At 35.2% G+C, this 26,540-nt stretch overlaps 2 protein-coding genes across 13 annotated transcripts; one reads left to right on the forward strand and one right to left on the reverse strand.

The window, feature by feature from the left end:
* Positions 1–434: 434 nt before the first annotated feature.
* LOC103844792 (spermine synthase) lies at positions 435–3,344 on the forward strand. 4 transcript variants are annotated; one of them, XM_009121604.3, is made up of 11 exons: positions 437–659; positions 1,037–1,271; positions 1,359–1,403; positions 1,566–1,642; positions 1,751–1,873; positions 2,133–2,237; positions 2,332–2,404; positions 2,490–2,561; positions 2,647–2,839; positions 2,911–3,040; positions 3,122–3,342. In XM_009121604.3, the coding sequence occupies exons 2-11, from the start codon at positions 1,079–1,081 to the stop codon at positions 3,194–3,196; spliced, it is 1,086 nt and encodes a 361-aa protein (XP_009119852.1). In that variant the 5' UTR covers positions 437–659; positions 1,037–1,078; the 3' UTR covers positions 3,197–3,342. The 4 variants fall into 4 exon arrangements, with proteins under 4 accessions (XP_033137325.1, XP_009119852.1, XP_033137323.1 ...); XM_033281432.1 differs by lacking the exon at positions 437–659 and adding an exon at positions 846–865 and having other exon boundaries at positions 3,122–3,344; XM_033281433.1 differs by lacking the exon at positions 437–659 and adding an exon at positions 926–944 and having other exon boundaries at positions 3,122–3,344.
* Positions 3,206–25,971, reverse strand: LOC103844791 (cyclic nucleotide-gated ion channel 1). 9 transcript variants are annotated; one of them, XM_018655443.2, is made up of 9 exons: positions 13,612–25,971; positions 6,199–13,521; positions 6,055–6,117; positions 5,840–5,935; positions 5,010–5,760; positions 4,657–4,946; positions 4,457–4,568; positions 4,140–4,376; positions 3,206–4,065 (listed from the first exon to the last, which is right to left on the reverse strand). In XM_018655443.2, exons 2-9 carry the CDS (start codon positions 6,372–6,374, stop codon positions 3,322–3,324), a joined length of 2,469 nt encoding a protein of 822 aa, XP_018510959.2. In that variant the 5' UTR covers positions 6,375–13,521; positions 13,612–25,971; the 3' UTR covers positions 3,206–3,321. The 9 variants fall into 9 exon arrangements, with proteins under 9 accessions (XP_018510959.2, XP_018510960.1, XP_009119850.2 ...); XM_018655444.2 differs by having other exon boundaries at positions 6,060–6,117; positions 6,195–13,521; XM_009121602.3 differs by having other exon boundaries at positions 6,029–6,117; positions 6,195–13,521.
* Positions 25,972–26,540: the final 569 nt, after the last annotated feature.

Below are 26,540 nucleotides of genomic sequence, written 5' to 3' on the forward strand. Positions count from 1 at the left end.
ATAGTATTCCAAATATTTTGGTAGTTTGTTTTATTTTTCTTATTTTGGTTAATTTTGATAGTTTAACTAATTTTTAATTAGATTTGTGAATAATTTATATAATTAAATTTTTTTTTTCAGGTTTAAAAAAAATAATTTTGGATGATTTCATACATTTGTATACAATCGGAACTGATTCCGTAAAGAACCAAACCAAACTTGACCCAATAATTAATAAAATCCTAATAAGACTTATGAATATAATATCAAAAATCTAAAAACCCAAATCAATCGAACCGAAACCTACGCCCCTAAACGTCCAGGTCTAATAGAGGCTAAAACAGTTTTAATCAAGTTATTAGGCTAAAAAGGTTTTAATCAAGTTATATTTTAATGTTGAAATATAATTAAAAGAAAACCCAGGAGAATAAAAAAAAAAATTAGAAAAGGTTTCGTTACGAGTCTGCCGTGGGTTAGAAAACAAATTGAGCTTTACGACACGACACAACACACAGAAAGTGCCTAAAAGAGAAGTCAGAAACGCAACACCGAAAGAGAGAAAGGGAACAAATTCTCTCTTTCCCTTTTTTCATCTTTTAGTTTAATCTTTCCCGCTCTCTCTATTTCTTCCTCAATCACCTCTACCTTCCCGATTCATTCCCCGCCGCGTTAACCACCAGGTCTCATTCCCTCTCTCTCGGTCTCCATCCATTGTATGATCTCTGATGTTTTGACTGTTCCTCAAACTTGATTTGCTGGGTTTTATAATCCAACTGATTTCTCTTTTGCTGTCTGAATAAGTTACGGTCTTGAATTTCCTAAAGTTATAGCCTTTTTTGTATATTCGGACCAACCCTTGTCTGCAAAGTCTTCGACTTTCCAGTCTGTAAGATTCTTTAATTTACGCTAAATATATTCTCTCTTGTTTTGGCTCTGAACAAATTTGCTGAATCTAATTCAAAGCTGTCAGTTTTAAGAAGTCTTGCTTTTGTGCCCTGATGTGGATTCTCTTGTTTTCTTAAATTTTATTGGCCCTGTTTGCTTTTTGTTTGTGCAGTATACAAGAGGCTGGAGCTGGGGAAGAAGAAAAGGATTGTCTATGGAGGGAGACGGCGTAAAAGGTTTGGTATGCCAGAAGATTATGGATGGGAATGCGAGTAATGGGAATGGTGTGGAGAAGACTGTACCTTCTTGTTGCCTCAAGGCCATGTCTTGCTTACCAGAGGAAGATGCTAAGTGCCACTCCACTGTTGTCTCTGGATGGTTCTCCGAACCTCCTCACCTTCGCTCTGGTCTCTTTACTTTGTTATTTTCTTCTCTATTTTTTCACAACATATGTCTTATTTTTGGACTTCTTTTTTTTGGTATTTTGGATGCAGGGAAAAGAGGCAAAGCAGTGTATTTCAATAACCCTATGTGGCCAGGTAGGTCACTGATCTCTTAATAGACTTGTTCCTTTTCAGTATCTTTTGCTACCTTAAGATTGTCTTTGTTTGAGGTTTTTGATGTGTTTATTATATTCTAACCTGATGTGCCTAGGAGTGGTTGTACATGTGACTTATGCAGTTATGCTGTGTTGATTGTAGGAGAAGCACACTCACTGAAAGTTGAGAAAGTTCTATTCAAAGACAAGTCAGACTATCAGGAAGTCCTAGTGTTTGAGGTTTGAGCTAGATTTTCTCCTTCTTATCATCTTCGGAATTCGTCAGTTTCGAACTGTGCTGATTTGTTTATGCTTTAGGATAAGTTAAGCTCATATTTGTTCTTGCAGTCAGCTACCTATGGGAAAGTGCTTGTTCTAGATGGTATTCTACAGCTGACTGAAAAAGATGAATTTGCATATCAGGAGATGATAGCCCATCTACCTCTATGCTCCACACCTTCACCTAAAAACGTAATTTCTCTCACCTTCAAAGTTTAGCCTTTGCGTGCCTATATCTCGTGTCCTCTTGCAAGTAATTGAATTAAAAAGTATTTACAGTTTGTGATGATTACTCCTTTTTTTGATGAACCTGATGGGACACAATGCGCTTGCCTGTTTTAGTTCACGTTTGATCTCATGAGATTGATCATTTCGCCAATGCTGATCATCCCCGTACATTAAACATTTATTCAGCTCTCAATTTGTTTAAGGGTTGTATGAATATTTGCAGGTCCTGGTTGTTGGTGGAGGTGATGGTGGTGTTCTCAGGGAGATTTCTCGCCATAGCTCTGTTGAGGTTATTGACATTTGTGAGATTGACAAGATGGTTATAGATGTAAGTATATGGTCTTCCTTTGCTTATCATAAGCATGAACACTTTTAGCTTTGTGCTCTATCTCAGACAACATTTGATTGCTTTGGTCTTGTAGGTGTCTAAGAAATTCTTCCCTGAGTTAGCGGTTGGATTTGAGGATCCTCGTGTTCAACTTCACATTGGTGATGGTAACTAAGCATCTTTCTAACTTTGTCCCAGTTTTTAAAACCTATTTGACATTTGCCCTGTGTTGATATCACTTTCTTGTGGCAGCTGTTGAGTTCCTTCAACAATCCCCAGAAGGGAAGTATGATGCCATTATTGTGGATTCTTCAGATCCTGTTGGTATGATTCTCTTTGGATATCTGAGTAGCAGCTGATGAGTTTTACCTCTCTCTCACGCTTTTTGGCTTCTATACAATATACATAGGTCCTGCTCAGGCGCTAGTTGAGAAGCCTTTCTTTGAAACGTTAGCTAGAGCGTTGAAGCCTGGAGGAGTTCTTTGCAACATGGCGGAAAGCATGTGGCTCCACACTCATCTCATTGAAGACATGATCTCGGTTTGCCGCCAAACATTCAAAAACGTTCAGTATGCCTGGAGCAGCGTCCCAACATATCCAAGGTAACTTGTAGTTTTGCTTCTAATCACGTTTTGTGGCCTCACTAAAAGATAATGTATAATCTTTATTGCAGCGGCGTGATTGGTTTCATCTTGTGCTCTACCGATGGTCCGGCTGTTGACTTCAAGAACCCTATCAATCCCATTGAGAAACTAGACGGTGCCATGACTTATAAGCGAGAAATGAAGTTTTATAACTCTGATGTAAGTTTCTTAATGACCTCTCAATAGATTCACTTGTACAATAATCTTAAATCTGTTTTTTTTTCTCTCTTTACAAAACAGATGCACAGAGCAGCTTTCGCTTTGCCCACATTCCTTAGAAGAGAAGTGGCTTCACTTCTGTCTTCTTCTTCTTGACTTCTCTATTGCCTTAACAGTTTTATTATATCCAATCATATATAAAACCTCTGTAAAAGAGGAAATAATAACATCATAGGAGGCTTTTTATATCTCTAAACCTCACTCCCTTTAATATTTTATTATTAAAGACTTCTATTTTTATATATTGGCACTATACGCATATAATCATCACTATTGAAATCCGGTTCAGCTGGTTTCTGAAGTAGTAGCATAGGTGGCATTCGTTCCAGCATCCTCGGTTTACGCACCGAACCGCTCCTTCGTATAGTCCTCAAGATGTTTGCAGCAAACCGTGACGCGTACATCGTAGCACCAAAGCTCGGTGAGCTTCCACAAGCTTGTTTAGCCAAAGCGTCCTGCAACCGGTTCTCTTCTTCTCTAAGAGACTCCTCTAGTCTCTTCTTCACGTGTCTCCTCCAAGCGGCTTGTATGAAGCAAGCAGCCCAAGTCCTCCATTGCTGCGAGTAGAACCTGAAAGTATGTCTCAGCTGTTTGCTGTGGAGACGTCTGAACTGAGACGCCACGAATTTGAGGTTATCTGCTTTGAGTGCGAAGGCTTCGACTTCCACGAGAGCTTGAACGGTTCTTGTTGAGATTGGGAGGTTTGTGGAGGTGTGTGGGTCTAAAGCCCAGGTTAGAAGCTCCTCTCCGCAGAAATCACCAGCTCCAAGATGCTCTGAGTTGAAGAAACCGGTTCTTCCACCGTTTGTTGTCATTGTTAGAAGCTTTCCACGCATTATGAAGAGCATCTCATCTACAGGATCTCCTTCTCTGACGATGTAGCTTTCCTCTGTGTACAGCACAGGTTGCAGACGGTCACATAGAGCATCAAGAAGCTGCTCGTCCATTTGCTCAAACATAGGGACCTGGATAAAGACATCATGATACTTTTAGGAGTGAGTTTAAAGAGAGGAGGAGATGAGTTCTTTTTTTTAGTTACACGCATGACAAGGGCGAGGCAGAGATGGCGTTTAATGTCGCGTCTAAGATCTTTAGGGAGGTTACTAAGGAGATTCTCTTCGTTAACGCCTCTGGTCTCTTGCCATTTGTACTGCTCGTATCGTCGGATTCTTTTCCTTAGATTGTCGGGGAGCAAACGGTGAGACATCCATTGTTCAGCGTCTCTTCTCTTGACTCTCATCTCCTCCAGCCTTGTGGTTGTTGATTGCAGATACGTCTAGTTTACAACAATAACCAATCATTCATTTCGCAAACAACTATATATGGGACAGTTTGATGAAGGTGAGAGAAGCTAACCTGCATGTTCCCGATCAAGAAAGAGAAGAGAACCAGTCCGGAGATAGAGATGAAGACAGCGAAACAGTTCTCCCAAATGTATGTACTTGTTTTAAGGTTTTGCCCGAGCGAACTGGATCAAGAAACACACAAGAAAGAAGGAAGACCCAAGAACACTTAATGTTGTGTTTGATCCAAAGACATAATGTAAAACTCAATACCTGAGGTTTTGAAGACCCCACCAGAAACAGTAGAAGAACTTCTGAGGGAAATCATGAGACTCCACTACACCGGACTCAAGTGCGCCAAGGAATATCCCAAACTCGAAACATGTTGCGTTTGGTTTCAGAACCGGACAAGATCCATTCAGGAAAGTGTTGTTTCCATAATGTTCACGTGCACAATACAACGACCGCATATCGCATTTGCTCCTCCCGGCTCTGTTCCAAGCTTGCTTCCAGCACACAGTTTTGCGCTCGATAGAGAAGAGATACCAGAAAGCACCAAACACCTGCGTATTCACCCGTTTTTGATTTTAAATGATTCATAGAAAGAAAACGGGAATAGGACTCACATGACTAGCAAGCATGTAGAGGAAGAGGTTAAAAGCAGCGCCTGCCCAAGCTGTCTCGGTGAGTATGCCTGAGGTTCTAGTCACTTGCTTATAGAGCGGATAGATTCTCATAAACCTCGGTATGTATTGGAAGAAGACTATGAACTTCAACATGTTCTTCGTGTGCAAAGTCTTGGGCTCTCTCATACGCGGGATGATTATCGAAATCACCATCTGTGGAAGAGGAAGCACGGCAAGAATGTCGATGATGAAATGTGAGGACAAGTAACGTTTAGCGATCTTGCGCCTGTCCTCAACAAGAACACCTCTCCCAAATACACGAGAAGAAGGAGCGATGAAGCCCGTACGGAACTGGAAAACCATGTGAATGGCGTAGAAGATATCGGTGACGGAGCGCAAAACGCTAGCGGTTGTCTGCATTTTCTTGTCGACATCAAGGCAGTTGTTGGCCTTGTCGAGGACAGGGACGTAGAAGAACAAAGGGTCGACGGAGACAGCGATGATACAAGCTAGAACGAAGATCTTGTTCCACTTCTGAAGGAAGGTTCCTTGTGGGTCAAGTATCTCGTGAGTGGAAACAATCCCTTTCGAAACCGTTTCTTTGAAAGAGTAAGATGTTCTCAACATTTTTATCCTTAAGGAGCTTCTGTGGAACTTGTCTGAGATTGAGCTTATTGCTCTCCGGTATAAACCATCTGGAACCTCGGAGTATTCCACGTCGGAAGCCTTGTCGGATTTCCAGTCGTGAAACCTGATACAACAAGTGATCGAGATTAAGCTCCATAGGACGTGTAGAGTTTGAGGAGACAAATGTAAAAAAGAAGACAGACCTAACGGACTTATCTGGTCGGAAGTTCATTGTTGGAGAGTTTGTTGATGCACAACTAATTGTGGTGTAACCTTCTTTGTGAGAGGAATGCAAAACCCTGCTTCCACAAGAAGAAAGAGTGAGTGAAGTGAGCCTAAACTTCATGTTTTTGTGTAATGAAGAACAAGTAGTGGAAAGTATTTTAACAGACTCTATTTCTTTGAGTAGAAATCGGACCGTACTCGGACATGCGTTTTGGGTTTCGAGGAATTGAAAAAAAAAATCACTTTTAAAACCCGCCTGCCAAAAGAAGAAGAGACAAATCTTTGTTTTGTTTTTTCCGAGAAAGAAAAGATGGAAGAAGAAGAAGAAGATACCGACTGATGATGAAACTTGGAAGCGAAGCCTTTATGGGAAGAAAAAGGGACTTTGTTACTAATCTCTTCTTTATACCTTTGCAACTCCTTTATAGATTTGGGACCAAACATGAACAACTTATGAGTAACTCTGACTATTAAAATAATTGAGTAACACTGAATTTTAGTACAAAAAATCATTTTTAATTGAAGAATTTGGTAAAATAGAACAGAAAACAGGTCCACTCTCTTTATGTGGTTATTGTTAATTTTTTACCAATCGCTTGTGTTAAACATCGATCATAATGTGTTACACAAGAGTGCGAAAGAAAAAAGAATAAGATAAACGTTTCAGGTTTATTCCTAAACAGTTTTAAATGAATTAACTTGGCTGAAATACTTTGATATCATTGATATTATTGTATATAACTTATTATTGACTTTTATATAGAGATCGAATCATTACAAGTATACGAGACATAACTCTTTCATACTAAAAAGACACAACATGCAATAATGAACCATCTCAAGATCCAGTCAATGGTTTATCATGCAATAATGCTCAAAGCGCATGACTAACCGAAACACATCAAAGGAAGAAAACTGATTACTTGACTTAATCCAAGAGTACACTGAATAACGATATTTAAGCAAGCATTTTATAGTAGTTCCTATCATCCAAAGACTAAGTGAATTAAAGAAAGAATGTGATTATAAACGTATACCCACTGTCACACACTCACCGACTGTCTGAGCTTTTTCTAGCTCAAAAACAGAATGATCATAGTTTTATTCAAAATCATTGGTGCATTAGTCTGATGCTTACATACATTCATCTATATCATTTTCTACTTATGCTTAGTGTATCCAACATTGGCCATCTCTTTTCAGCACATTCAAGAACGGGATTTCAAATATGATTACCTTGTTACGATTTCACTCCGGTCACTACCTGATCGACTCATCCGAACTATCTAGGTCAAAAGACTCAAAACTGGCACTGAAACATCACAGCTCACTACGCAAAACATTTTTTTTCTTTTTTTGTTGATACGAGATATCATAAGGGCCGAACCCAACCGACTAATCTCCGGATGGATACCCATCCACGAGTGCCTAACAGATCTCTTTGTTCCAAAGGGAGTTAGATATCCATGTCGCCTGATCACACAACTGGGTAATCTGAGTGCGAGGTCTCGAACCTGGATCGCTTAGGGATTTTCCGAGCCGCCTTCGCCACTCAACCACACCCGCATGGTTTATCTGCAGAACATTGAGTACTATACAACAATTCTTCAACAGTCTAGGCGTTTTGTCTATCTAATTTAAAGTTTGTCCTTTTAACTTGATTCATATCTACCCTTTCAACTTGCCCTTTTTATTAAAAATAATTTTCATTTTAAATTCACATGAACGATTGGAATTAAACAGCCGCATTTAATATATATGGTGTATATTAATATCACGAAAGACTTGGATTATAAAATTAGGTAACCTTAATTGAAAAGAAACCGATATCTTCCAAACATTAGATCATACTTTTCAAACTTAGTCCTAACATCTTTAATTTCTTAGTGACATGTTTTTTTCCGTTAGGGAAACACATCACCCCTCCCTTTTGATGTCATTAAACACGCAAGACCTAGTATATGCAAACAAAAAATAATCAGATTTATATATTAAACTTCTGTAGTTAATGGTTGTTGTCTCACATGAATGATTATAATCCTTCATATAATAATTGATGTATTTGTAAGCTACTTTGAACGTAAACAAAAATAGATTTAAAAATGAAAAAAATATCGCTGCTAGTTTTCAAAAAGAAAGAAAGTAATATTGCTGCTACCACTATCATTATTAAAATCAATACTCTTTTCGTATAGAACTATACATTTAAACGATTTGAACACAATAAAATGAACAAAGGTTGTGGACTTTTACAGAAGCAACAATCTCATATTAAAATATTTAGTTGTCAGAAAATTTAAAACATTGCGACTGAAAGTGGAATCGTTTATTTGTGTATTAGCCATGAAGCATCGAAAGGCTGATACAGTCTCATCCATGGCTGTGCTTGGTTGGTTTGACGACCGTATAATGATATGTGTGTTGAGCTACATGATTTACATATCTCTCTCTTCTCCTTGAGGCCTCTCCTTGGTTTGTTAGAGGAAACTTCAATGAAGTTACACACCCAATTCATAATATTCTTCTGCAGCTTGTAACTATCTTACATCGAATCATTGACTTACAAGCATGCATTGATCAAATGAAAATTAGAGATACAGTAAAAACTCTATAAAACAATAATGTTTTGGATATCATATACTAAATAAATACTGTAGATTTGAATTTCATATCTTTTCTTATATTATTTGATAAATTAGTATCAAAGTTATATATCCTAGAATATAAATATGTTTTATATGTAGTTCTATAAGATAACCCAAAATATTGAGATGCAAAGAAAAATTATAGATGAATTTCATTTCAGAAAAGAAAACAAACAATACAATGCCACCATGTATTTACACAAACCTTATATACATATACATATATAATAACCCTTAATTTATGATTTAATAGGACTATGTATTTACCTCAAAGTTGTTAAAATTTATTATTTTATTATGTTATCTAATTGTAATATATCACATTGGTTTAACTTGGACTAGAGAAATTTATAATCTATCAAAGATTATTAGTTTATCGAGTATTAATTTATAGAGTTTTTATTCCAAGTGTATCCATGAAACCTGATTTCATGATCTAATAAAAAGTCGGATAATCCTAAAATGAAAACTTACGACGTGGTTTCTCATTAATGAAAATTGGTTTACTACATTTCTCAGAAGCTTGGCAAGCTTTCTGGCCCCAAATAAAACTCCTTGCCTTCATGGACTTACTTCGAGTTCGAGTCCTTATAATGGTTCTTTGACGGTTTTGTCTAGCGAGGTGTTGAATGCTATCACTGGAAATTTGCCTTGTCAAAAACATGGAGGGTAGGTGGAGTCTTTGCAATGTCTTGGGCCTTTGGAAACTGAATGCTGATGCAATTTGTTGTTGCTGAACCCGAGATACAAGTAACGTCTTCTCACGCCAGCATAATACTCTCCCCTTGAGGGTGTTATATTATGTTGTTATCTTATCCTATATTACATCCTTGAAGTGTTGAGATTTTCTGACACAAACTGTTTATCAAAAGATAGATCACGAGGCAGAGTTTCTTGTGATTGCAGCTGACGGTTTATGGGATGTGGTACCAAATGAGGATGCAGTTTCCCTAGCTCAGAGCGAGGAGGAGCCTGAGGCAGCTGCCCGCAAGTTAACATTTACTGCCTCCACTCGTGGCAGTGCAGACAGCAATAGCATCACGTGCATTGTTGTTAAGTTCCGTCAACCCGAACTCAAATCAAACCTCAATGCTGAGACGGGAACCGAATCAAGCCCCAAAGCTGAAACGGAACTGATTCGGGATGCTACACCCGATTAGAAATCAGAAACCGGAAACAGAACCAGAGACCAAGGATGAGAAAGGGGGTGAGTAGGTAGACAGCCAAGGGGAGAGGAAGATGCATGTGGGGCCAAAATGAGGCATGTGCAGACAAGTAGATAAATGTAAAAAAAATTAGTAGTGTGTTTTCTGGCTACTCTTAACTTTGTGTTATGGCTTTTTGTGTTGCATATGACATGCCTGCCTTTGAGGACGAAGACGCATTGACCTGTCCCTCAATTTTTGTTTATTCATTTTGCTTTATTTTTTTGTTGGTGCTTCTCACCCTGAAAATGGAACAAGACACCATTAGTTATGCTCCTCTCACTTGTTTTTATAATAGTCATCTAATAAACAATTCTTTGTTACTCCTTCCCATCTCCTTTTGTTTTCCTCGGCCGTCTCTGCTTTTGCTGTTGGTATGTATTACATTGTTGTGGTCAAGACAAAAAAAACTGGTGGTTAAAAACTTAAAACAAAGGCGTAAAAGCATTTTAGAGATTCCTTGTAGAATAAAGCAGATGAATTTGACAATATGGCGATATAAGAGTTCCAAGATTTGTAGCCATTGTGATGTTCGGATGAAGACAATCAAATGCTAATAAGAGAGGAAAGGTGCTTTTCTTTCTATGCCAAATGATAAGTCACCATCATCCATATGGGTAATACTTTGAGATTATCAATGCAGTTTCTTGGAAAAATGATTTTTGTAGAAGGGTATAAACTCCATAGTAGTACTCATGCCAAAAATGTGAAAGAGATGATGAATAACTACTAACTTGTTTCTTGTTGTAGTATGATTTATAAAGTGATATCCAAATCTTTGCAGACATGCTGAAACAAATCCTTCCAAAGTTCAATTAGAACGAACCAATCGGCTTTTATAAATGGTATGTTACTGATCAAGAATAAGTTGCTTGCAATGGATCTAGTCAAAGTCGAATACAATAATGAATTTTTTTCTACTTTCTTCCTATCTCTTCTTCTTTTTTATGTAACTCATTATCACTATCTCAGTAACATGATTCAAAATGAGTTGATCGAGATGCTTGGAATGAGAACAAACAAATGATCTTAAAGAATAATCGATAAGCAAAGTATTGTTCAGTTATTCTTGACGCCACTCATGATATCAGCCACAGAGAAAATTTTTTTCATGGTTATCCTATGTGTGAATATTTCTGAAACTTCTTCAAAGATTAAATTTTTTGTTGTTGACATTCTTGGAAGTTAAACACAAAACATGAGAAGGAATTTTTGATACCCTTCAAGATGTATTGCATAGTTTTGGACTGACTATAGATAACATATGAGCGCAAGGTTATGATAATGGATCAAACATGAAAGGAAAAACTAAAGGAGTACAAAAGAGGTTCCTTGAAATTAATTTCAGGGGTGTCTACACACCATATGGTTATCATAAACTAATCTTGTACTTTATGGTATCGCTTAGTCATCAACGATAGTAATATCATTTTTTGGAATTATTCAGCGCATCTATTCTTTCTTTCTTTGTTTTTTGCTTTTTTCTATAAACAACCAGTTTTCAGAGAGATTAATGTTAATGCTGTAATAATAAAACCATTATCACAAACTCGTTGAAAAAAGCACATCAAAAGTGCTAAACCAATACGATTTATGGCTCCACAAATACCAAAAGGCTTTGTTTTACTTGGCTGTAAACAATGCAAATCCAGGAACACTAACTGAAGCTGTGATACCAGCTCAAACTACCCTAGAGCTAGCTGGGGTTTACTCTCTCAAATAATAGATTCAGTTGTAGTAGTTAGGGATTGAATCTACAAGGAGCGTGAGCACACAATAGATCAGATAGAATATTAGATTAAGCTAGGCAAGAACGTATTAAGCAATAAATAACTATTAAAACAGTAAATCAGATAGAGATGTGGGTGTAAACAGATAAGACAAAAGCTAGATTTTCAGGTTTAGGTAATCTAAATTATGATATGAATGCTAAGAACATGTGATAATCAATCCTAGAACTCAAATGCAAATATACTCCAGATCTCACTGTGAGTCTAAATGTTTGAATATGTACCATACTTTCATATGTAGTACGGAACAAATGTCGATCGATACACCTATAGGGTGTCGATTGATACACTTCCAAACATGATTTAATGATCGGATCGATAAGTTCACTAATCGACAATTGACCAGCGTGTCACTGCGCCTACGGAGAGCTCAACATGATTATATTCAGGCATGAGCCTACTTTCGCAGTTGTCAACTCCTAAGATCAAGATTCTACTTAGCTACTCTAGAATGCACACAATAAGATCTAATTCTGTGAAGGATGTTAATTAATCACCTTAGAAATTCTAAATCAATAATTCATCATTACCATATCAAACCCTAAGTCTTACAATGAATCTACTCAAACTTTATAGATGAAGACATAATCAAAGAAAGAATAGAAATCATATAAATCAATAGAAAAACCAATAGAGTTCCTTGAGGACTCTAACGAAGTTCATCTCTTCTCTCCTAAATAGGGATGTTGTCATGGGCAAAATTACCCGACCCGACCCGAACCTGAATTAAACCCGTCCAAAATATACTCTAAACTAAAAACCCCGAAAAAACCCGGTATTATTAAGGTAATCCGTGAAAAAACCTAGAATTTTAGGGTTAACCTGCGAAAACCCATCTCTGTTTTTTTTTAATTAAAATTTTTTAGTTTTAAATTTATATTATAACCAGAATTTTTCTTGTCTTTTTTAACACTGCTTTATTGAAACTAATTTGGAACATATTACATCGCAGAATAATATGACAAATAATGAGAAACTAATGGTTTTTCCACACCGGAAAATAGAAAAGATAAACATGACCGATGATACATTAGCAATACCAAAATAGTCTGGTTTCGAAAGTAAGGTGAATTAGGTCTTCTCTTTCCAGCAATAGCAGACGGACTTCTAATACCTTCAACGAAATTACAACAATAATTCTCATAGTTTAGATACATCTTCTTCTTCAGTTGCCTTGATCAATTTTGTTCCGAGTTAACTTCAGTTAAGCTACCGTTGAACAAGCTTGAACTAAAAACACTACAAGAAAAAATGGCTATTGTGACAATGCTTTTAGTCACAATATACAAATATTTCGTCACAAATTATCTATTGTGACTAATATGTGACAGTTTTGAATGGTTACAATACTGTCGTCACAAATTTAACTTAGTCACAAAAATGTAGCAATTATAGAGACGATTACAATAGTATCGGTTTTGTTACAAATTGTTACGTGTTAAAAGTAGTCACAAAACGACACAAACTGTTACACATGATTACGTAATAAATACGACACAATTTGTAACATTATTACTGTCACATATCCGTCACATTTTGCAACTAAATAGTCACTTAAATTTGTGGTAATTATCAAATATTCAGAAAATAATTAATTTAGAATTAAATAAAAGCCGATTCTTGTTAAAAGAAAATTAAATTCAAAAAAAAATTGTAACTAAAATATATTTTATTGATATCCCAAATCATATATTGGTTAATTGGTTACAAAAAATAGTAGTATTAGATAACCAATTATAATACAGATCAAAGGAAAGCAAATTAGGGTAAACACTGGTCTACGACACAGCCTCCTTTGCCTCCCTCAAATTACGTCAACCTGACGGCATTAGAAGCTTCTCCTTCGGCCCTTGTCTACACCTCCGCCGTCCTTGTATTCATCATCATCATTAGCACTGAATTTTCAGATCCTCGGGCCTCCTAATGAAAGCTTCTACCACTGTAGTGGCCAGATCTAAATCTGTATTCATCATTGGCTGCATCTACATCATCTTCGGCTGTATCTATATCTGACTGAAATCTAACATCAACTAAAATAAAGTCAACCAAACAGGAATCTGAAAAAGTAACAAAAGAAATCGGAAAAGAAATGAAACTGAGATAGACATACGTTGACTGGTTAACTCCATCTGCACTGCTGATCTGTATAGTCGTTGAGAGGCAGTAGGGTAATGACTCTCAATCTGAATCCTTCAAATTGCAGAGAAATAAAGGGAAAGAAAGAGAGGGCTAGGGGAGAAGAAAATGAGAGAGAGACATAATCAATAGAAGAAAAAAAATAAGAAGAATCATGAGGATTGTTGATTTGCTGGAGGAAGAGAGAAAATGTGATAAAGTGTAGATGGAGGCTTCTTTTTTAACAACTGTGTAGAATGTAGATGGAGGCTACGTGAAATAGACAGATAGAGTATATTCTCAAAACGTGGGAAAATTAATTTAATGCCAAAACTAAAACATGGTTATTTAGTTTATTTTAAGATTTGGTTTAATCATGTTTTAGTTAATTTATGTTTTTGTTAAACATATATTAATTTTGTGTATGTACAGTTAATGGTTATATATTGGTGAAATGGTTTATGATTTAAATTTTTATGATAATTTTTTAAAGATTAAAACAAAATGTGTGACTTTTCTCAAAAAGAAAAAAAATTAAAACATAATTTATGATTTAGAGTTTAGGGTATAGGGTTTCATGTGTATGTTTAAAGTCTAATTTCAAGTATAGAGTTAGGATTTGGAATTTAGAGTGTCGATATAAGATTTCAGTTTTGTTTTTAACGTTTGATGTTACTTTTTAAAAATATTAAAATGTTGGTTTATTAAAATTTTACTTGAAATATTTGTAAATATATCAAAACTTTTATTAAAGTTTATATGTAAATATTTAAGTATTTGTATATATAACTAGTGCTTATATTTTGGTTATTATGTATGCTCTTAACTTCAATGATTTAAACTGTTTAGGGTTATATTTATTATTTAGAGTTTGGAGCTTTGGGGGATACAATTTGAAGTTTAGATATAAAGTATGAGATTAAGGTTTTTAGTTAGACTTGGAAACGTTAATTTTGTATGGGTGTTAGATATTAATTTAAGTATATTATAGTAATTATAATTTAATACTAAAGTGTAATGTTTAATCTTTTATGATATAAAGATTACAGTTTAGGGTATCGTGTTTGAGTTTTAGATTATATAATTAAGATTAATTTAAAATTTTAACATATTTACGTAAGCCACAAAATCGTATCTAGTAAGGACGAGTTTTAGTCTCGATTCCGTAACAATATTTGTGACTAAACACTTCGTCACATATATGTAACTTTTGGTTACGATCTTTTGTTACTTTTACATTCATCACAACATTGTGACAAAATATTCACGATTCTGTGACAAAATAATTTGGTCACTACCACGTAGGTAAATAGTCACAATATTGAATGTTAGTCATAAAATTTTGTCACAATGTTAACTTTTTTTTGTAGTGAAAGTATAAATCAGGTAGATAGTTGGGATTGATGATTCATGTCCCTAAACCAACACGACAAAAACACAGACCACACAAAAGGGACAATAGAACCATAATCAGATCCAAGACGAAGCAAGATCCGTTTTTGGAAAAAGGTTCCACTCCAATAACGAGAGAAACTAATATCGCTCACTTCAAAAGCGCCGCAGAAAGATGCAGAAATAATAGAAACATAGGTATCCAACCATAGCAATGGACGTTAGATGAAGAGACACCGAAACAAAGTTCTTAGTATCCACTCTGTTGGACCTCTCACCACCAAGCAGATCAAATTATATCCGTGATGAAGACCAAGACAAACAAATAATTAAAAGGTACAAGTGGGAGACCGGTATCAGTGCTAGAAAAACCACAGACCGGCCTCAGATCTAAATTTGTCAATTGGTTTAATCAATTGATCATAATCTTATTTTTTGTCAACAAACTTTTTTCTGTCTAAAAATCTTCCTTTCTAAAGTTTTAATGGTTTATTCAATAAAACTTAACTACATCAGATAGATAATGACGTTGTAAAATTCTGTTTGTAAATGTTTGTTTTGATATGAGTTATATGAGTAGCTGAGTAGCTAGGAAACGTACTTTGATTCAATATAATATATAATGTAATTGCAATCGCTTTCGAAAGAAAACCGTAATTGCAATATATTTTAAAAATTAATTTCAAAACTCGACTTCATACATTAATCATACTTCTCGCGCCATTTCACGGTTTAAATTGGTTTTGGTTTATTCCAATTTCAATTAGCGCTCATTTTCAATTTCGGTTCGTTAATATTCAGTTTACCAGAAAAACACATTTTCTTTCAGTATAACACTAGGTGTTTTCCTGCACCATGTGCAGAAATAAAATTTTAAAATTATATTCATAAATAAATTTTTGTTGATTTTTTATTTTATTATTTTAGTACAATATTTTAATCCTATGTAAAAATTAAGATAAAATAAATATTTGTATTTACATTTATATTTAATAATATATATATATATCTTGGAAATATTTTAATTTATTTATTTTGGTTAATATATATTAAATAAAATTCTATAAAATTAAGGGAAAGTTTTGTTATTTATAATTAACAAAATATAAAATCAAATAATGTATAGGGGATAATTAAAGTCGAGTATGTGGTATGTGTCATTTTCAGTGTCCATTAAAGGCGTTTTGATGTCGAGTAACTCTCATGTTATTGCTGGTAACAAAATCGGATTATGAAATCTAGTTTCTCACCAATGGAGTGGAGCTCTTCACAACGTCGTCGTTTTGTTATAGCAATTTTTTTTTTTAAACCCATAGCCTTTTGATTAAAAAAAACCAATAGGGTGTTCGCCCAAAAAAAATCCATGGAGTACCCAAAACCCGATCGGGTAATTTATAAACCGCGACCCGCCCAAAATAAGCCCACGAATTTGAAACCTAAACATACGGGGTTTAGGCTTAAAATTTAATAGGGTTTACAATACCATATGGGTTTTTACCCACTATTAACTTCCCTACTTCCAAACTAAGAGAAAATGATAGAATAAAGCTTAGGTAGCATAGCTGTCAACAATGGCTTAGAAAACAATAAAACTAGGTATCAAGTCGTCCATGGGCATTATGGTAATTTGTCGTGACGTTTAGGCCCAAATCGGTCATGATATACACTCGGCTCATCTTCTCACAAAAGTGTCGTTTGACACCAATGTATTTGTGGGTCGACCGACACTCATTCGTATCTTCGACAGCTTTATCTCATGAGTCAGGCATACAACTCGTCAGTAAAATATGAAAACTTTATATCTAACCATCAGATGGACCTCAAACCGATGGCATTAGAAAGCTAACTCAAATCTCTATCTTGTGCCAGAAGATGAGTTCAATGCCACTGTGGGATACACTAAACCTATGATGCGTATGTGCAGTATTCCACCTCAAAAAGCTCCATAAACACTCCAAACACATATAATAGACTCAATAAAAGACTTATACCATGGCCTTAAAAGTGGTAAAAACCATGGTATATCAAACTGAGTTTCTTGCAATGAGTTAAAATTATACGATTGGAAGCTTTGAGTTTTTTTATTGGAATGATTATTTGGTATGAACTTTTGTTTGGTGTTAACAAAGTAAGCAAGATCCTACAGTCAGAAGATATGGATATTGATATTCTTATTGCTCAAGTGTAAATTCTTATTTCTTTATCTTTTTTTTTTAACTATAGAGAAACAGGTTTCCAAGCAGCAAAAGTAAAAGCTGAACAGATTGCTATTTCTATGTAAATTGATCATGTATTCTCTGTGAAAGAAAAAAGTTCATTGAAAAGAAGAAATATCATGATAAAGAGCCGAGAAAAGATGGAGAAGATATGATATTTACAGAAGAAGAAATCTTCAGAATCAATTACTTCATCAAAATTTTGGATCAAAGGTTGGTCTCTTTCGAAAAAAGGTTTGATCAGCTCCAAAGTTATGAAAACGCTTTTACATTTTTGTTTGAACTGAAGAAGCTAAAGTTGACAAATGATGATGAATTGATGATTTCTTGTGTCAACCTTGAAGTTTTCCTCAAGCATGGTAATCGTTCTGATATTGATAGTAATGAATTATTTATGGAGTTAAAGCTTTTAATAGGGAGTTTACCAACAAATATTCAGAAGGTTACTGGGATATTGGATTTTCTTGAAAAGGTGGATACTTGTTATCCAAATACATGAACTTCATATCGCATAATGATGACAGTTCATGTTTCAGTTGCATCGGCAGAAAGAAATTTTTCGAAGCTAAAACATAAAATCTTATCATGGTCGAGTATGTCACAAGATATATCTGATTGAAAGGAGGATGGGTAAATGATTGGACTACACAAATTTTATGAATGAGTTCACTAATAAAAATGCACAAAGAATTGTTTTTGAAGAATATTATATTTTTTCTTTTTAGTACTTCAAATATATATATATATATATATATATATATATATATTACATTGATTTTTTTTGGATATATTCAAGCTTTTTTAATTGAACATACGAAAGGTAGTCCATTTTTACTTTCGCTTCTAGTCTTCCAAAACTTTTGACAGGCACTGGTACGTTCAGTGACGGCCCAAGTCCTTGAAATGCCCTACTCAAAATTTAAAAATGTGGCCCCTTTTCTATTGTACAAAAAATAGATAAGATTTATTTCTAAGCTTAAAAACTCACAAAATATATGTACCCTAAACCACTGATTATTATGTTTGTGCAATGGGTCAGACCTGAGTATGTGCTATCAAAATTGTTATATAGAGAAGCAACCTAACAATAGATTGAGTATCACCCTCGATGCAAGAATGTTAGTTGGACTCTTTTTTAGTTTTAGGAATCGCGATTCCTCTGTTTTGCAGGAAGACTGAATCTAATCACTTCGGTATTATGGAAACATTATATTTTATGTTTGGGTGCATTTAGGCTTCTAAAAGCTTTGTATCCATGAGATTGCCAAAATGTGCATCCTTTTCTTATGGTTGGGCACTGAGCTTAATTGAAGGGAAGAAAATATTGTTTGGAAAATGTTGTGTCAATCTTTTTTTTTTTAATAACGAATGGCTATTCTATTACTCAAACTTGAGATGGTTTTGGTAACCAGATCAGATTAGAACAACCAATAAAACAGAGTGATGGTTTGAGATGTGTCAGTCAATAAGGAGGCTGGCTTAGGTTTGGGATCTTTAAAAGAAGAAAATGATGCATGTAAGTTGAAAACTGATATGGAGAAAAGTATTGCATCAGCCTGTCTCTCGAGTCTATTGAAGTAAACTGTAGTGGGATTATTTATGTGGAAAATATTGTCAAATAATAGAGAAACTACAAAAACAGACCACACGCAAAAACAAAAAGTTTTTTTCTCAGTGAGCGATAAACCTAGCCATTGTAGGAAAAAAAAATGACTCCTCCTTCCAGCGGTTGCTGTCCGTTTGTGCGACCGCCGGACCCCCTGTGTTCCTATTTTGTTCTCAGTCTCTCTTCTCTCTTTTAATGCGGTTGGAGAAGCTTTGTTTTGGGCTCAGATCTGGGTTCCTGGGTTACATCTGTTCATGGCCGTGATAATGGTTGTGGTTCTCGTCGTTTTAGCTCTCAGTGATGACTTGGTTCTTCAGTGGTTTTGTGGAGCTGCAGATGAGCTTTTGGGTGAGGGGTGTGTTATCAAGTTTACTATGAGCAAGTTTACTCACTCAGATAAGAGGTTCAATTGTAGCAATTAGGGATCGAATCCACATGGAGCGTGGACAAAGAATAAAATCAATGCAATCACGATTAAACTAGGCAAGTAAATATGAAAGTAGTAAATAAAGTAGAAGAAAGCAGTTGGTTCTGTTCTGTTTTGGTATGGTTTGAGTAATAGAACAACCGTTTGATCTAAAATAAAGAAAGCAGTTGGTTGTTTGGTTTGTGAATATGAGAACAAATAGCTAGATCTAGGGTTCAAGGCAATCCAGATTATAGTGTTATAGAAGCTAAGAATGTGTGAATGACAATCCTAGGAGTCGATGTCTAATGCAAAAGATAACCAGCTCTCGCTGTGAGTCTAATCTATTGACTAAGTCCAGGTTTTAGCTTCAGATTTCAGCTGTCGCATGTCAACACGGATCGAGTGTTGATCGATACTATCGAATGAGTGTCAATAGACACTGCCTTAGGCAATCGTTACCGATCTGATTGATTTGTTCACTAGTTATACCAGATCAGCTGTTGCATGTTTCTAGCAATCCTAGCTCAGCAGAATTAGTGCATGAAGAGAACCTACTGTTGTAGTTGTGTACAATCCTAAGTTCATGGTTCTAGTTAACTACTCTAGAACATAGGCAATAAGAATAATTCCGATGAAGATTGTTCTATAATTTCACCCTAGTAGTTCTATATGTTTGACTAATCCATCAAAACCTTATTAACCCTAAATCTAACAAGAGAAACTACACATACATGGCAAGGCAAAGCATAACAACAATCTGAATAGAATGCATAAATATAATAAGGTAAGAAAACTGGAGTTCTAATACAAAGCTCTGAAGGAATCATTGATCTTCTCTCTAAATCTACTAAGAACCCTAGAACTGTATGTTGTAATGTAAAAGTGTGGTTTTCTGCCCAAACAATAAAAAACACTATAAATATTAGGTAAAAGTTGGCCAGGGGCAGTCTTGTAGTTATGTGTATCATTTAGGCTCAAGTCGGCCCGTCAACGCACCTCACTGTCAAGCAACGACAAAGAGTCTTTGTCGATCGACAGTCTATCTAAATGTCGACTCTGGCTGCTTTCTTGAACAACTATGAGATTCTTCTATCTCTACCTCCAAAATGCTCCATAATCTCCACATTGCTCCAAGACATACCTAGACCTGAAAAGACTCAAAAAAGACTCTAAACACACATATAATACACTCTAAAACAATCATATACCATGGCTGGAAACCTGTAAAATCCATGGTATATAAACTCCCTTAGACTTACCATTTTGTTTGTCTTCAAACAAAACATAGAGTAGTCTTGTGAAAAAGGTTTTGAAAACAGTAGAGACTCACATAATTTAAATTAGTACCATCACCTATGCAAATATGGTAAGTGAGAATGAATCATTACTAACCTCAGAGATGCCTCAATGTACTACACTCTAGCTTAGCAACCATGTCATACATCACACAACTCGACTGATAGCGCCTGACATACCCTCTACTAACCTCATTTATAACAAGTAAATGTGTACGCTACATCTTGGAAATATCGATCAATGAACACATGGAATCAACTCAAGCAAGTATCTGGACTAACATGTACTTTTTTAAAAAATTATTTCCCTCTGTCTTGTCTCTTCTCTGAATCATTTTCGATTTTTTTGAATCTTGCAAAGTGTAGGCGAATGGTGGGGTCATCACTAATGTACCTACCCCTCATTTCCAACGAAGTGTGATCATTCCTTTGAATTATAATAGTGGGATCATCGGTAACGTACATACCCCTGTACCTCTTAGGAAATAATCTTAATCTTTTCTTTTTCTTTCTTTCTGGATGCCGAAGAGAGGAGAAAGGGGAACCAAAATGATTCATACTCTTTACCTTCCACACTTGCATGAGAAGTCGGATCCAATGTATACCAAGCCCCAAAACAAGCAAGTTAAACTGATTAAGGTTGGAAGTCAACTTTAGTTTCTCCATACATTCTCAGCAGGTGTGGATGTTAGTGACATGTGACATACTGTGATGTTTCCATCTAATACATCATGCAGTCAATAAATATACTATGGTGCTAGAGAGTGGTTATATTGGACCTGATTTTGGTCAACCAATAATTATGCCACGTGGGTTCAGTTATAATCAGAAGCGTCGGCTCAATATTAGAAGGAAGGCTAAGTCGATGTAAAGAATTCGAGGTCCCAAAGATCTCGAGACCGTTAAGGGCCTTTCGTGACCTGGCCGCTATAAAAGGAGAGAGGATCGAGGCTGATAAACATATGAAACTTTAGCGACTTACCTCAAACATATCAACCTCGATCTCAAGCTCTCTCACTCTATTTTTCATACTTTGTATTCGATCTTAGTTTTTCTTAAGTTATATTTTCGATCTCAATTCAAGGTAGTACCCACGAGACAGAAGCATTCACACGCGAAAAAATTAAGAATTTTTTATGTATGTTAGAGATAACAGAAGCTGGATAATTATGCAGCCTAACCACTTCATTTTTTTCATCTACCATTGTTGCTGTGAAAGGATTATTAAGCCCCATAAAATGTGCATTTTTTACTCAAAACGAGCTACTACCGCCCATATATAATTGAACTCTCTTGCTTTAGAGTTATTTCGATGAAGTCCAAGGAGATTTTTAACCAAATATAGAATGAAATGGGGATTGGTTGTAATAACTCAGCATGGCTGTCAGTAGAATATTTGTGTGTTTGGCATGTGGTGCATTGAGACATATATTTTTGTACATTTTTCTTCAACTTATGCCAATGAAATAGACACTGAATTATTTTGATTATTTTTTCAGACCCATGAATAATCACCGAGTCTATTGTCATGACATTCCTTCAATATGAGAGAAATATGTGGAGAGGTGTAAGATACCACCAAATTATCCTTGTAGAATATTCTTCCTGACACAACTGCGTATCCATTCCCATAATTTTGGCCTATCACAACTAGAGTTATTTGTTTCTGAATGACATGCATCTATAAACTAGTAGTCATTGTTACTGCACACAAGAGACCCCGGTGTAAAATTCTCTAAAATGATTTGGAAAATACCATTTGTTACTTTGTTTTCAATACTATTTTGTACATGATTCTTAATTCATGACCAGAAAGTTTCGTAAGTTATTACTGTATTCCTTAAAGATGTCCCTTTTATATAACAAGAATTTTTTTATTTCTTTGGTTAGTATGTACCACAAAGTGACAACCAAGAAAGTAAGGTTTCCATTTATGAACTGCATTATTATTGCCATTAACTCGCGTTCGTAGACTAGTTTGAGTTGCTCACTATCAGTTAAGCCTCTGCCAAAATAAAATATGCTATGAATCAACAAAGCTTCCAATGCTGATGGATGTGGTCTGAAAGAGGTGATGGTAACTACAGAAGAAGTGATTGTTGTATGGAGGAAATGGTGGTGGTCAAAGAGACGGTAGAGGAGCCTTTGGCAGTGGTTGTAATGGCTATAGGGTTGGTCTGACAGAAACAGGGTGATCACTCTTGGTTAACTCTTCGTTAACAATTACAAGAGTTAACCAAGAGTTATAAATATTAACACTAAGAGTTACAATTATTAACACTAACAGTTTTTTGCAACAGTTAGCCAAAAATTACAATGGTTAATTACCAACGGGTTTAATCATCAATGTTGCAATGGTTTATCACCAAACGTTACGAATATTTATCACTAATAGTTACAATCACAAACATTTTCAATTGTTCATCTAAAAAATTATAATACTTAACTTAAACGGTTGCAAGAATTCACTTAAATTTCTAATAATTCTCCCCCATTTAAGTATAATCGCATACTCAATAAATAATTTAACACATATATCAAACTCATGCATAAATGAAAATAATACAAACATGTATTTCTATACTATTCTAAATGTTTACTCGACACTATTATAAGTCATGGGTGTTATCCATTCATGAATGTACACAAAGTTAAGTCCCAGCTTTTGAACCGCCATCATTTCACACTTATATAGGTAAATACTTTCAATTATGCACTTGCAAATTCACTTTTTCAAATATATATTAAGAGAAACATTTTAACCTGTACGTTTCTTGCATGTCCATTCACAGACTTTGGGATGATATAAACATGTGTTTCATTCTTTAAGTATAGGCTTTCCACATTGAATTCAGCCTCTAACGTTGTATTAGAGGGGAATTGAGTTCCCACAATTAAAATTTCAAAAGGACTTTAAACTTATCCATTCAACAAACTTAGTTACCAAGTCTTTAGCTAATCATTTCGTCAAATAATCTGTTACATTTTATTAAGAACGAACAAACTTTATGGTAATCACCCAGTGAGAGATCAGTTCACATGATGCGCTATATTTAACACCAAGGTGTCGCAACGGTACTTTTATTTGCATGTATGATTTAAATTACAAGAATCATAACCACTTCTTCGTGTCTTTCATTGCAAAACTTGATGAAAATAGTGTGCTTTAGCTCTAATTATCTAAGGCTAGTGCCAAAGATCAATATGTCATCAACATACGAGCACGTGATATTCCATTACTGGACTTGTCAATTTGGTATATAATACATATCATCCTAGTTTAACTTAAACCTACTTGATAAGATAACCTCATCAAATCTTTGATTCCACTGCTTAGATTCTTGCTTTAGCCCATATAGTGAATTTATCAACTTATAACCTTTCAATGACATTACGTTTGCACCTTTTTTTTGTAACATTACGTCGCACTCTTTTGGTAATTTTAAATTTACGAACTTTCAGTAATGTTACATTTGCACCCTTTCGGTGAAGTTATGTTCACACTTCTTCGGTGGTGATGTATTCTCCCACCTCTTTAGTGAATTAGTTTACACCTCTTCGGCGACGACACGTTTGCACCCATTCGGTAATAATATGTTTGCACCTATTTGTTATATTTTCACCTTTTTGGTGATAATATGTTTTCACCTATTCGTTCACGACATGTTGGCACCTCTTTGGACACAACACATCCAAAACCTTTCGGACATAGCACGTTTGCACCTCTTCGGACAGGAAATGTTCGTACCTTTGGTCACGACATGTTCACACCATTTGGCTGACAACACGTTTGCACCTCTTCAGTGACAACCCGTTTGCACTCTTCAGTTATTACATGTTCGCACCTCTTTGGTGATGATCTGTTTGCATCCCTTTGGTGACGATCCTTTTGCACTTATTTGGTCACAATATGGTTACACCTTTTGGTAATTTTACATTTACACACTTTCAGTAATATTACATCTGCACCCTTTCAATGAAGTTATGTTCGCACCTCTTCGGTGGTGATGTATTCTCACACTTTTAGTGACAATAGTTTGCACCTCTTCGGTGACGACACTTTTGCATCCCTTCGGCGATAATATGTTCGCACTTATTCGTTACATTTTCACCTCTTTGGTGATAATATGTTTTCACTTATTTTTTCACGACACATTGGCACCTCTTTGGACACAAGACATCCACACCTCTTCGGACATGGAAAGTTCGCACCTTTTCGGACAGGAAATGTTTGCACCTTTGGTCACAACATGTTCACACCGTTTGGGGGACGACTCGTTTGCACCTCTTCGGTGACGACTCATTTGCAACTCTTCGGTGACGACCCGTTTGCACCCTTCAGTGATTACATGTTCGCACCTCTTTGGTGATGTTCTGTTCGCACCCTTTTAGTGGTGATCCTTTTGCATTTATTTGGTCATGATATGGTTGCACCTCTTCGGTTACAACACATATGCACCTCTTTTGTGACGATACATTTGCACCTATTTTGTCACGACACATTCGCACCTCTTCGGGATATCATAAGGTTATTAATATTTTCTAAAGCAATCAATAATTTTATAGAAGTGATCTTTTGTTATTTTGTTTGATTATGGTATTTAAGATATGTGTCATACTCTAGACACTTAGGAAGTTATATCTTCTGGTAAAAAAATGCGGAAGTGGTGAACCATATATATATTTGTGTGTGTGTGTGTGAAAATATGCAATTTCTAAAAGAGTGTGTATTTAGAGAAGTGTTGGTTCAACAAAAGAAACAAAAATACATCTTTTGCATTAGTAATTTGATGAACTCATACTTTTATCGATCTAATATCAGTTAGACTATATAAGCAAATCAATATTAACCATATGATTTTAGTTAAAGACTTCAATTTAGTAACAAATTAAAAGAGTGTATCGCTCGGAAATTAAAACGTATATGAAAAAGTGCGTTGTTCAGAATTAAAGTGTTATATAAAAGGGTGTTTCATTCACAATTTAAAGAGGTGTGTGAAAATGTGCATCGTTAAAAAATTGAAAGATGCTTGTGTATTTACATATTTAAAGTTAACATTTTTCCTTCTTCTAACAAGTGGCAGGGAGATTTGCTGCCGCATGTTCTTTTTTATTTTCTCTAAATATTCACATGTTTGTTAAATTAAAAAAATTACTGATGGAAGTTAAATAATGCAAAAACTCCTAAATTTAGGGTAATTAAACAAATAATAAAAAGAGACATTTCCGAATCTAATAGAACATCTGAGAATTTTAGTTATCTAATCCTTCTCGCACTAATCATCATCATATGAAATTTGATAATCTATTTTATTGATCACTAAAATTTAAAATGAATAAAGAAATAAGTAAAATCATATAAATTATTTTAAATATTTAAATTATTTACAACTGAAAAACATAAATTTTTACTATTTTATTATTCTTTACTATTTTCTATTATTTTATTTATAAATTATATATTTATTTACCTATTAAAATTTATAAAATAATCAAACTAAAAAGAAGAAACTAGAACACAACACATGATCTAAATCTAAAGCATCCACGATCATAGAATAAAAAAAAAGAAGCAAAATGCCATAATAACACTAACTCAATAAAAGTCCGAAGCTAAGAAGAGATCAAGAAACGAAGACTAACTAACATCATCTTACCATAGAGTGTCTTGACCAGAATAAACAGAGGTCAGGAAAATGAAGAAATATACAATCTGAGACAAAGCGATTCTCCGAACTCATAGGTGTGCGATCAAGCAACAACACAAAGAACTAAGAAAGCGATCCCGAGGAAGAATAATCACCGGAAGGCCAAAGGAATAATAATCATCACATAACTATGGATATAAGGGACCAAAGTTTCAAGAGACTAACACCGTACACCTATACAAAGGGAAGCAGCAAAACAAGAGAAACAACCTGAGAGAGAGAGGGAGAGAGAGAGAGAATGGAAGCCAACCACCGAAAAATCAGAGACCAATCTTGAGACCAAAAACAACCTTCCGAG

This window comes from Brassica rapa, chromosome A10 (genome assembly GCF_000309985.2).
Source record: "Brassica rapa cultivar Chiifu-401-42 chromosome A10, CAAS_Brap_v3.01, whole genome shotgun sequence".
Classification (NCBI taxonomy): Eukaryota; Viridiplantae; Streptophyta; class Magnoliopsida; order Brassicales; family Brassicaceae; genus Brassica; species Brassica rapa.

What these genes read in the sequence shown, in the direction of transcription:
- LOC103844791 (XM_018655442.2), bottom strand. Translation starts at nt 6,374, where the DNA reads ATGATTTTTTGTACTAAAATTCAGTGTTACTCAATTATTTTAATAGTC. An exon ending in TCTACATGCTTGCTAGTCAT is followed by an intron (nt 4,947 to 5,009) that starts GTGAGTCCTATT and finishes GTGAATACGCAG; the next exon opens with GTGTTTGGTGCTTTCTGGTA. An exon ending in GCCTCGCCCTTGTCATGCGT is followed by an intron (nt 4,066 to 4,139) that starts GTAACTAAAAAA and finishes GTCTTTATCCAG; the next exon opens with GTCCCTATGTTTGAGCAAAT.
- LOC103844792 (XM_009121604.3), top strand. Translation starts at nt 1,079, where the DNA reads ATGGAGGGAGACGGCGTAAAAGGTTTGGTATGCCAGAAGATTATGGAT. An exon ending in CCACACCTTCACCTAAAAAC is followed by an intron (nt 1,874 to 2,132) that starts GTAATTTCTCTC and finishes GAATATTTGCAG; the next exon opens with GTCCTGGTTGTTGGTGGAGG. An exon ending in AGCGTCCCAACATATCCAAG is followed by an intron (nt 2,840 to 2,910) that starts GTAACTTGTAGT and finishes TCTTTATTGCAG; the next exon opens with CGGCGTGATTGGTTTCATCT.